This window comes from Anguilla anguilla, chromosome 11 (assembly GCF_013347855.1).
Source record: "Anguilla anguilla isolate fAngAng1 chromosome 11, fAngAng1.pri, whole genome shotgun sequence".
Lineage (NCBI taxonomy): Eukaryota > Metazoa > Chordata > Actinopteri > Anguilliformes > Anguillidae > Anguilla > Anguilla anguilla.
In genome coordinates, this window is record NC_049211.1 from 22,856,780 (window position 1) to 22,869,650 (window position 12,871).

At 39.1% G+C, this 12,871-nt stretch overlaps 1 protein-coding gene and 1 long non-coding RNA gene across 2 annotated transcripts; one reads left to right on the forward strand and one right to left on the reverse strand.

Moving 5' to 3' along the window:
* Positions 1 to 2,230: 2,230 nt before the first annotated feature.
* arl8ba (ADP-ribosylation factor-like 8Ba) lies at positions 2,231 to 12,419 on the reverse strand. Its single transcript, XM_035381447.1, has 7 exons — positions 12,197 to 12,419; positions 6,900 to 6,980; positions 6,470 to 6,543; positions 5,698 to 5,791; positions 4,035 to 4,102; positions 3,280 to 3,350; positions 2,231 to 2,902 (listed from the first exon to the last, which is right to left on the reverse strand). Exons 1-7 carry the CDS (start codon positions 12,317 to 12,319, stop codon positions 2,853 to 2,855), a joined length of 561 nt encoding a protein of 186 aa, XP_035237338.1. The 5' UTR covers positions 12,320 to 12,419; the 3' UTR covers positions 2,231 to 2,852.
* LOC118207657 lies at positions 5,230 to 6,888 on the forward strand. The gene is made up of 3 exons (XR_004761433.1): positions 5,230 to 5,307; positions 6,542 to 6,661; positions 6,794 to 6,888. It is a non-coding gene; the product is annotated as an uncharacterized LOC118207657 (long non-coding RNA).
* Positions 12,420 to 12,871: the final 452 nt, after the last annotated feature.

Consider the following 12,871-nt stretch of genomic DNA (forward strand, 5'->3'; position numbering starts at 1 on the left):
TGAGTCACTGATGAAAACTAGCATCAGACCTGTGTCATTTAAGTAAAAATAAATTCACTTGAGCTTCAGGCATTGGAAAGGGAACAACAAATCTGCAGCTGTGAACATAAAAATTAAATGATCGTAAATTCATGAGATCAGACACTTTACAATTTTAGCTGTTGGACACTGTCAGCAAAGTTTTATGTCTTTGAGGAATTATTTGGTCAGACGATGGTCTCCCACGCTGTCTTAAAGAAGCATATATAGAAATTATATTCTTTCATTATTTGGAGTAAAGACAAAATGTTAACACTGTACTTTAACAGATTTTATTTAAAGATGTACAAAAAATAGATGGAAATCTGCCCACCACCCATGATTTCACATGCTTGACATGACTTAACCCTGGGAAAATATAAATTGACTGGCAGGGGGTCTTTTTAATGAAAAGGACTTCAGAAATTTACAGTGGAAAACATAGAAGATACTGATGTGACTTGTATAACTTGTGTTGCCAATTCATTCAGGGAGAAGTTGATTTCTCATTTTTGAATAAAAAAATTAAAGGCATACATGATTAATACATTAAATTTAGTAGGGCCCACTGTTTTAATATCATCATGGATAATCACTGGATAAAAGTGTTTGCAATATGTAATTAAGCTTAGTCTCAAATCACAGTCAGACAAGTGTGGATTAGTCTACGTTGGGATTTATTGATTTCCGTAAATCAGATTATGCATGAAACAAGCTAGACAGGGAAAGACAGGCCTGGCTGAAATATGGCAAAAGGTCTGAGGTAGTTTAAAGAGAAATGGTGGAATAATATTTCTATTGAGGGGTCATTTAATATAATGAAGGGTTAAAACTTCAGGCCTAGGAAAATCAGAAATGAGATCCATTTCTATCATACATTTAAGTGGTCTTGGAAAGGGAAAAATGTTACCAACACCATGTAAATATAACAGGCAGAACAACCAGTGAGGCTGAGCAGATGCCTCTTCCTTCTGAAAAAAATCTAAATATGCCAACCAACCAAATGTATCCTAGTGAACAGCTGGCAAAGACATGTAATGTTCAGGTCTCCATCAATTTGTAGACCAAGGCTGCATTTTTTTCCCATGCCCACCCAGTGGAAATCTCTGAGAAATATGATATTGTAACTTGACAAGAAAAAGGGTTTGCTGTTCATCTGTCACTATGGTGGCAGCTTGGATGGGCTGCATTCTTCCTTGTTTAGTAAGGCATCATGGGAGGCATTCGACTCATGATTAGACATTTACGTGGGTACGTCACTGAGATCTAAAATAAAGGCATCTGTGTAGCACACAACACAATCTCTGAGAGTTTCCGCGGAGGAGAAAAACAATCATTGGCAACCAGAACCAAAAAAGTGTGGGCATTACCATCATTTTGCAGTTATGTGATGTTGATAATGCCTAGAGATAAGGCTGTGAACATGCTACACACTAGCGGGAAACGACATTGTAAAGCAGTCTCTTAAAACGGAGTAGTGCCTTCAATCCGATTGCTGGTTTTGTTCTTAAATTCATTTAAAAAATGAAAGCTATACGAGAACTATACAGAAACAATTCTTTTTTTCAACAGTTCAAGAAGCAAAGCAATTATTCTCATTTCATTCACTCCAACTTGTGCTTTACATCACCAACTTCAACATTTCTATCATACATACTTTTCGGCTACCATATTTACAAAAGTGCATTAAATAAAGCTGGGGTGGCCTAATATACGTGCACCGCTTCACAGAGAAAAGAGACCAACAACCTTGAAAGTATCCTGATATCAACAAAGGTACAATAGTCTAAATTAAAAAGCATGCCTTTTTATTTTTTGAGAGTATATACGACTGGATCTTTTATATTATATACTGTATAGCCCAGGGAGGCACACCTGGAATGCTGATTTGCTTCCGAATGAGAGATTTTGCAGAAGGCACTTGAATTCTGCAGCCCTCTCTGGTTCACAAACAGCACTGGAGACATCATCCCACATAAGCAAATTACCAACACAACTAATGCTCCCAGACCTCTTCACTCAGTACAGCTGCACCTTATGTCCGTTACATTCAGACTCGAATATATACACTCACTTCAGTAAAAATGAGCAGCTTGATATTTCTAAATACAGTGACCTTTTTTTCTAGTTTTAAGCTTGAGAGATATTCTCACAAAAAAAGAAGACCAAAAAAAAAAAAAAAAAAAAAAACATTCGCCAAAAAATATAAAACCAAAAAGGTTTATAAAACGAAAGTACAATTTCAAAATAACAAGAAAACACAAACGCATGTGCACACACACACACACACACACACACACACACACAAAATATTGGCAGAATCCCACTACATTACCCCAAGTCCAACTGTATCGACTGGCAACCCTCTCCTACCATCCCACCAAACCGCACGCCCCCCCTCCCCCCCTGCAATGTTTAGGATACAGCTGTAGGAGGCGAGACGGCCTGGGGTCACATTATCTGACACCTGCTCCTTGACTCACAGACACAAGAGGGATATTAAAAACAAACAAACAGAAAAAAAAAAAGCACCAGACATTTGGCGTTTTTTTTGTGAAAGGCATTGGTGCTGGGGTCAGATGTCGGGTCTCTCAGCTCAGAATGTTTCTCCACAAGAAGCATTCATGACAACTCTCAGACTCTAAACTGTAGGCTGAAGGCTAACACATTTTTAGCAGTGTGCAGAGTGGACCAGGGGATGTGCGCGTGGGGTTGGTGGGTAGAATTTACAGGGACATGACAGTGCGGTGAAGAGGAAGGGCTACTGTACACCATCACAGAGTGAGCGGGATAGGGGCTGAAACAGACGTGACTGGGATGGAGGGTTCTGTCCTTCAGCTTCTCCGGGATTTGGAGTGATGTATAAGCCACTGGAGAGTGATATCTGTGGAGTGAAAGAGAGGCACAGTGTTCATAGCATAGCATGCTCATATGGACATTCTTTTAAATCCAAATCTAAAATATCCTTAATCACAAAAAAGGAGATGTAAAATGCGTACACTTTGTATTGCCAAATGCTGTAATTGGTAACTGTTGAAAGCTTTAAGAAAAGAAACAAAATAAATGCACACTGATTTTATATAAGGTGCTGCTGATCGCAGTGATTACACAGCACACTTAAGCTCCACAATTTTATTACCAACATTTTGAGTTGAAGTCTTCATCAGGCCATACTGCAGAAAGCTTCACTAGGACAATGACATGTCACACGACATTTGTGTATCTACTGCACAACTGGTGCTCTTCATCACCCTCACTTACCTATATTGTCCTTTTCTTTGCAGGAAATAGAGTAGCAGCAGATCTCCCTGTCCTGAATGGCTGCTAAGTTCCTACAGGGAGAAAAAAGAATATCAAAAAGAAAAAAGAATATCAAGCAGTGGCTGTGTTGAGTCTTCTATTTCTTTCCTTTCTCTTGATTAAAATCTGATCAATTCTCAGTCTGCCCGCTGCTTTTACAACCAATTTAAAAAGTCCATACATACTTTAGTACTGAAAGCACCTTGTTCCAGGGGCGATACATATAAGCAGAATAATTTTATAGCATTTATTCATAACTATAAACATAAAAATCAGTTTTATATCATGCTGGTACTTCTTTCCTTATCTGTTTTCAAGCACCACAAGCTCTTTACTGCCAAGGTCTGAGGTTGTAACGTTGATATTAAGAGTTGTACTGCATTTTTCTTGGGTGCAGGTTACACAACCATAGGAAACAGGTCAAACCAAAAATAAGACTAAACAATCTTTTAATGAACAATCAGGTGATATGCACAGAGCATCTGCAGGCATAGCAAATCACTTGAAGAGCATTGTCTTGCTTTAGAGTATACCATGAACGCACAAATGCATGAATGACACCTGCTGTTGTGAAGGTGACAGTTCTTCAGAAACTTCTAGATATCCAAAATATCATTCATCACAAAAAGGCTAAGAACTAACATCAAAAGGTGATACAGTTTACAGCAATAGGAGCACAGAGAATAATAACCTCATGTAAACCAGGCCTTACTCACATTTTTTCAATAAGCTGCTTCTCATCCAATGCACTGGGGAGATCCCTCTTGTTGCCAAGCACCAGCACCTGAAAATCACAACAAACATTAAGCCAGGAGCACACCAGTGCAGCACTCAAGTGTTGCATTTACACTATCATCAGTAGTATCAGTCATTTTATTGGCATTTATTTTAAATTATTATTATTATTATTATTATTACTGATTTTATGTCTTTCTTTTTTTTGGGGGGGGGGGGTCCTCTCTGATTTACCTTCACAGCTTCACAGCAAGAAACAATGTAACCAAAGCATTTAATTTTTGAGATGCCAATATTCTGTGCCAGCATGAAAATATATCCATTCTGCTTTGCGTATTAGCCTATCACACTGCGAGAGATGATGCTCAATATTTTCAGCTAACACAGAAAACCTGATACTGCTCAAAGAAAAGCACTGGCATGACGTAAAAACAAACGCTATAAATGTAATATTAGCTTTTTGGAAACATCACTGTAAGCTGCTTTGGAGTTCCTTGGAGTGTATTTTCTTGTTTTAGACAAACACGTAGCATATTTAGACAAATATACTTTACATACCACTGTAAAACCGATGTCTAATTATCCAATAATGTGTACTGGTTTTCCTTGTTGCTCTGCACTTAATCAATTAAAGCAATAAAACCCTAACCTCCCCTGGTTTCTTTGGTCTGCACTGGTTGATGATATAATAGAGTGAACTAAAAACCAGCAGCCCATAATGCCCACCAGATCCAGCGGTGGGTACCCCTGCCTTAAAAATGTATTAATAGACTGTCAGTGCTTGAGCCGTCCATAAATGCAGCACACTTTTGAAATATTAATAAGTGTTTCAGTTCCTAATCTTTTCAAGGAGGCCCCTTACTTTAACACTGACAGTCTGCCATCTGTTATAATCGTTGCGATAATAGAAACAATCTTCTTTAAAGGGTGTTCTCTGGCCTGTTCAACAGTCTTCAGATTAGCAGATTTGTTTCTTCTTTATCTTTTCCACGCAGGTCATATTTAGAGCCTGAATCTAGACAAATTGTCCCAATATTTAAATCCTTATATGCATACATGTGTGTCACAACTATTCTGTTCAACAGCTGATTTTAACAAACTACCAAGTTCCTTTTAGTGCAGCAAAGTTAATTATTTGTGACTTGTTTGCATTCTGATAAAGCACTGTTGGTTATTCAAGATTGCACATCAACCCCTGTAAGCATGGCGAACTGGGACCACTGTCATGAACTCAGCTAATGGGTCATAAAAAAGGTAGATTTCAATTTATATTAGTGTATTTAACGTTTTCTCAGACTTCTACCTATATACAGTGAGCTCCATAATTTTCGATTTGTAAATTAATAATTCACGTGTGGCTAAAGTGCAAATTCTCAGCTTTTATTCGAGGGTTTTTTAATACACGTTGTTTCTAAAATAGTGGAGTACAGATCCAAATCAAGAAAAAAAAATGTCTTTGTTCCAAACATTATGGAGCTCACCGTACATGTTAAAAATTGCTAGATATTGGACAATCAGCATGCCAGCCCACTTAAACACTGGCCTTGAAGAATCCACACACGTGAAACCCTACTGTGGTGCTTTGGTTGGCTTTCCTTATTGGGAAGTACAGGCATTGGTGTTAAACCTCAAACACATACTCACAGGAATTCCTTGTAACTGTGGCTTGTCTAAGAGATTATGCAGCTCATTTCTGGAGGCCTCCACTTTGTCACGGTCTGCTGCATCCACCATGTAACTGAGAATAAAAATCAGACAGCATCACTGCAATGAACAACAGGATTCATTTTAGAAAGTTTTTTTAAATGAGAGTAACAGGCCAAGACTGATTGATATGACTGAGCTTGAGTGTAATTTTATCAGGACTTATACGTGTAAAGTACGTGACCCACATTACCGATTTCAGAATTTGAGTTTGGACACAACTACTGTACGAAAGGTATAACGAAGGCAGTTAGCACAGCTAAACTTCCTATGCAGCTAGCCACCTCTGCCCCTTCAGATCCACAGTACTAATGGTTTTAAAGATGCCTTTCATTCAGCGCAGCAGTGGATTGAACATCAATTGAAAATTGCATCCAAGCAATGACTAAATAAGCTATTTCAATCTGAGGTGGAATGAAGAAAAATGCCCTGAGGGGTCTCTAGTGGCCTTTCCTCTTATCACATTGCTGTCATTTACACATTTGCACATATTCTGGAAAGAAAGTGTATACAAAAACCTGCATTTCCTGTGATTTAAAGCAACGCGGAAAATGAGAGCCATAGGACCATATTCACAAAGCAACAAAAAGGAGGTGCGCTGATCCAGAGTCAGCTTTCCCCCTTCAGTATCCTAACTTCGTCAGTTATGAGCCTAAAGGCAGGTTAAGTCCTAGATCAGCACTCCTGCTCTGAGATTCTTGCAGATACTCACACGATGGCATTGACACCTCGGCAGTAGCGCTCCCACATGCTCCTGAACCTCGGCTGCCCTCCTATGTCCCAGATCTGAAAAACACGGAGCAAGCCTGATGAAGGAACACCAAGCACGCTTCCTTGTCTTTCTGAATTCCTCGTCTGATGCCAAGGTTTGTTCACAAAGAGATGATAAACAACTGGACTTTTTGTAAGTTTAGAAGTGGTTAGTTACCTTTTTGAGAGTTGTTGCATTTGCGTAAAAGTGAAGAAATATGTTTGGTCTGCTCGTTTATTAAGATCTTTTTTTTTTTTTTTTTTTTTTTTTTTTTTTTTTTTGCAGAAGACTGCATGGATAACTATCTGCATTAGCAATGCTATGCGGTGACCAGAAGGATCTCAGAATAACCATTGCTCCAAAACATACAGGTCAGTACAGACAAGAGTACCTTAATTGTGACATTGCCTTTGGTGACTTTTCTCATGTTGAAGCCGACTGTTGGGATCATGTCCTCACTGAACTGGCCAGACTGAAAGAAGAGGCAAAGGGTAAATAAATTCAATCAATTTTACAGCCAGCACTACCTAGAGCCGACTACACAACGATCAATTCAGAACGCCCATGTTGAAGGCTTATTTGTCTTATCAGCTCACAATACATTTCTGGAAAGACTGGTTTATATATGAAAATAAGGATGTCTGCATGCAGTGATTGTAATATACTGACTTTATTTGGATGGCCTGCCAAAATACTTTTGGCCAAAAAAGAAAGAAAAAAAAAACACACACACACAGTGTAAAATAACAACAAATGTACAGCCTAATTCAACAAAGGTAAAACAGTCAAGTGTACAACTTCCTATTTTAACAGGAGAGCCTTGTTGCTCCTCCTGCTCTGGCTGAAAGAAAGTCTGACTGATTTTATCCACCACAGAGGCTTTGTCTGGGACTGGTACTATATGCACCAGAGCACATGACTGCCAGGTCAGCTGACCAGGGCTAAGTGGAAGTGAGTGCGTCAGTCTCGTGATCTGTGCCAGAGGCTGCTTCTTCCCCTCAAAATTTGAGGTCATTCATAAGCCAGTGTGTGTTACACATTCAAAGCTACAGTTCAGACAAACTGCACTACTGCAAAAAAGCAACTCACCAGGCAACACAAGAAAGATGAAGAGGATCTTATGAGATAGCCTAATACTCATCTGACCTCTCTCTCATATCTGATTAAAAAAAAATTTTTTAAACCCTTGGAAGCCACCAGAACATATCAGAATTCATGCTACACTTTCTTCTAAAATCGTTGGTATGGTGCATATAGGTAGGGAACAAAAAACAAAAACAGTGAGTCTTTGGATAAGGGTTCTTCAGGTGGTACTGGGTGGACACATATCATTACAATGCAAAGATGATATCAACTGTTACTTCATGGTACTAAATGATCATCTTCACCCCATGTTAAAGCAAAATGTGGTACCCAGAGTTCCATTATAGCCATTGGTCCACACCTCCTTGTCAAATAAATTATTGCATTTTACTTGTTTTAATAGTTAGCTGGTTGCTCAGAGTAGGCTAGTATTTATAAACAAAGCATGCAAGATGTGGAAGAGTCACGGTTTCTAGGGCCTCAGAAACAAAGGTCAGTTCCATTTCCCTCTCATTTTTGTTTTAGTGACAGCTTGAAAATGTTTTGCATCGCTATGACGGGCACGGGCAGAGGCCATCTCCTGTCATTTGCATGGATCTTCATTTAAAATACAGGACAGGTGACCACTGCAACTACAGCAAATATACAACAGCTGCGATCCTTTTTGGCTACAGGACAGGCAGACTCTCTGACACTTCAGTTTTGCAAGATGCACTATATTTGGTAGGACTGGCTTATGATTGCAGTTCCCCCTCTTTATGCATACTCATTTGATCTTCGCCCTAGTTGAGCAATCAGGTGTAGATTCGGAGAGAGCATCAAAAGTATGCCATAAACTTGTTCTTCTGGCTCCATGCTGAGTAAAAATAGTTATGGTTATTAAGGGCTGGCCAACTTTACAGCATTTTTACACTCAAATTAAAAAGAGCTGATGGAATAATTTAGTCTCGAGCAGTTATAAGTAACAGCAGTAGCAGATATTTAGAGTAAACTGCTTAATTGGAAATTGGAGCTTAAAAGTGAATTTTATGCATGGGGTCATCACAAACTGAGGATACCTTATATTTACCTTTTAATCTTGACAATAAGATAATACAGAGCTGTGAGCCTTAGATTGTATCTTCTATTGGACTGATGACTGGAGAAAAAAAATGAGCAAGATACCACAAAGGGAATTCATATTTTGCAGGATAGATAATCATATTTATCACTGGAGATTCTGGTTTCTCTCAACGATCCTACAATTTTCACTTTTGAATATGAAGATATTTCAGCCCAGTAGCAAGAATACATACACAACAAAAGCTGTAGATTGAATGGACTGCTTTTAAAAGAGGTATCTGACCTGCAATTCAATTCTGATTTATTCCTATGTAAATAAGTTAATTTGGTTGCAGAAATACTCAGTCTAAAAAGTAACTTTGTTATGTAGTACGGACATAATCAATGCATCTGCAGTGGTGATGAGAGGAACAGTTTGGAGAACATGGTCACGTCTTCTTTACTTCTGACCACCATTGCATAAAACAGCCAAACAAAAATGCCTTGCTGTAATTGGTCACTGAAACCACACTTTTGCTCAGGATGCAGAAGTAGGCTAAAACCTTACCACCCCCGACCCTCCCCACAATACTTTAAAAGATTTCCTAGGCCTAATTAAACTAAAAGGTATGTAAATGAAGAACTAAAAAATAGCCTACTATGTGGCTTCCAAAATGAGAAACATGACCTAGTTTTTTAATATTATTTTTTATGTTTTGGAATGAAGGCAAATAGCCTTCATACTAAAACAAACAAATAATAAAAAATGCCATTTCTCATGCTACTATGGACATATTCTACTTGGACCACAAGAGTTAGGTTGTCTATGCCTGATTACCCATTCCATAGAATCCTTTATTGTCCAAATAGAAACAATGCTTCAGAAACCATGAATGCACATTATTGATCAAGTTATTTTTGGCTGAATTTATACATTGCTGTGACTCCATAAAGCATCAAATCCCAGCCTAAAACAATGCAATAATATCAGGCAAGTTGCCAGGAAACTAAGCCGCCTTCACAACTCCCACCATTAAATGGCTCTTAAAATGTCTAATGACAGTAGAGGACATGAATCAGCCTGGCTGGCTGCCTGGAACAGACAAGGTACTAAGCGACAACCGGATTTTGACGTCATACTGGCCACTAAAGGATGAAGACAAATGATAAAGCAAATCATAACAAATTAGCCTATATATTTTAGCCAGCCTTAGATCAGACTCAACAGATCAAATTACACTCTCAAGAGTCATTTTCCCAAAAGCCATTAGAAAAATATTCATCAGGGAATTCAACATATTAATAAACATTTACTGCAAATGCTTTAAAACATATAGGGCTGCTGCTACAAACACCATTACTTTATTAGGGATATGAAATGCAGAACAATAATCCACCGGTAAAAAATAAAGGCAATGCCCTGGAACTTAAATCTGTTCTGTTTCACTGTTTATTTGTTTTTATGATAGCCATAAAAGGAATAGCTTTTGCTTGGTCTCCCATTTCAACATAATACAGTGTTTCTCTCCTAAATGCTATTAAGACCTTTGCAGCTATTTACCTTCCTTCTGGCACACTTTTACAAGAAGCTCTCAGTTTTTCTCAACCAATAGTGTTTTCACCTACTAAAGGGACCACTGTATCTCAAAGACATTGTTTTGCGGGAACACTGCAACACTAAAAGCGGGGAAGGCTTTAGAAGATTGCATCAGTTCTTCCAGATGACATGAACTGTTTAAAATGCCATCGAGTATTTCACCAAGAATGTGGCCCAGGCATATTTGAAAATATATTTTAACATTTTCTTCTTTCCATATGAATGTGCCTTACATTAATACGTTTCGGTAACACAAACCCTTATCCAGACCCACTAACTAAATTCTACTCAAACTACTATTACTCAAAGATGCTCCATAGGGTAGTGTGAGCACTACTACAAGGCTTGCATGTTCCTAGTATGCTGAAACTCAATTCTGTTCCATAAAATAACAGGTGGTGTCAAACTGTAAACCATTGCTACCCTTCTAAACGTAAATATATGCAAATGTATGTCAATGTACAGTAGCAAATAAACATAATAGCTGAGGTAAACTGCCATTTAAAAAAACCCAATTTATATTCTTGCTTCTAAGTATTCGGAACGACTATTTACCATAGACAGTTCACTGTAATGGAACAGCCCATAGTGATGGCACCTAAGACGAGGTGGATACAGGTTTGCTAGCATGTAGAGGGCCCGCACCATTTTCATAAGGTCTATGGCCCACACACACACCACCATGTGCAGCCAACGATGAGGTACACCACTGGCACCGAGCCTGATGACGTGGGAATGTGTGACCCAGACTCGGGACATTGTCTCACAGCCCAAAATGAATACGTTAGCTGGCGTTACCTGTCCCTATCTCTAATCAGACAATCGCTACAGAACTAGCGTCATAGATACAGGTAGACACATTAACACATAGTGACAATTAAGCCATAGCTCGCTACCCAGTGGATAACTCCCTACTGTTGCACCATGATGTGTTGCTAACATTAGCTAGCTAGCGTTAGCAGGTAACTAAGTAGGCTATAAAAGTAGCTCGCGGTTGCAAGCCATCGTAACAAGATACAGACATCTACGAATCTAAAATGTCTAATAAACTGAAAAGTTATATGTAAACCTAACCAAGCTAGCTAGCTCGCTATGAAGTCAATCTAGCGAATGACCGCATCCTTTCTTCATGATTCAGCACCGTAGTGCTACCCGGCTAAGACAAGTAGCGTTAAAACCAGTAGCGAGATCACTAGACGGCTATCACATCCCCTTGCCTCAAACGTTATGGAACGTGAGTCCTCGATACAAGACAACACCTACTTTATTCCACAAATACTCACTACTCGGCACAATTTCCCCTAACTTTCTCAGACCGAACTGAGACAGGCTGAAAAACCGTCGCGTGCAACCACATCGGTTAGGTAACGATTGGTGTGCTACATTTGTCAGCTCGCTGTTAGACATAAACTAGTGCTACTACTAGCCAAGTTAATGAACTAATTGTAGGCAGGATCACCAAAAACCGTATTTCCACAAATCAATTAAATATTGTGATTAAAACAGTAGCTATGTTAGGCAGTTCAGTGACACGCCGCCTTGATCATCCCCGCACTCACATCATTTTACACTGATAATAATACAGTGAACTGGATGGCTAATTATTTAATGTAGTTCGCTATTGCAAACTGAATTCCCATGTACTCTGGGTATCACCAGCCAGGTAGCTAAATAACCCATTTGATAGTTTACTGGTTAACAACTTAGACCGAAGCAAACAGCTCTATCACTTTGTTTACACAGCTAGCTATCGATAACGTTATCGAGCATGCATCCTAGTCTAATGGCAATGCAGCACGTTAATGAACTGGCCAATATAAATGAGCATAGCTGCTGGTTTCACTTCTGCATCGTAACCAACAGGGCGGATACCTGACGTTAGCCGTGTATTTTTATTAAACCAAGTTAACTTACAGTTCTAGCGACGTGCTCCCAGTATTAACCGAAAAATAACAGCCTTAACTCACAGCAATCACGTTAACGAAGGTGGTTTTCCCAGAATATTGGAGTCCCACCAGGGTTAGCTCCATCTCCTCCTTCCAAAATAGGGACCTGAACCAGTCCAAAAGCCGGTTTATCAGCGCAAGCATTGTGAGTCCAGACAACTACTTCGACTGACTGTTGTTTCTGTCTCCCTCAAAGCTCCAGCCGGGAATGCTATGTGTGAATTTTCTACAGGAAGTGCGTGCTGTCATATGACTACTGCAAAGAGAGAACTCAGTCGAAAGCGGTTAACTCATACGGTGGCTCTGAAAAACTAAAAAGATGCCAAGTCGCCCGACCCTGGCTGCTGCCATTGTAGTACCTTCTCTATTTAGTTTATCCTTTTCGGGAAAAAGTAGATGTTACTCTATTTATAACAATAAACAAACAAACGTTCTTATCCTGAGCGACGTACTTAATTAGGTAACATCAGTGACAGACAGACATATGCACAAAATGTTTCAATTTGGACATTTTCCATTGGGGTATTAGGTAGGTAAATTCTATGGCGATTGCAACCGACTTAGCAGGCATTTGAAACTCAGGTTTAAACCCCAAGATCACCGAATTGCATTACCACAGATCAGGAGTAACCGTTTCAGTGCATGCAGTTCTGCGGTCTAGTGGTTTTAATCTGTGACTTGGTAACTTGGTAAAGA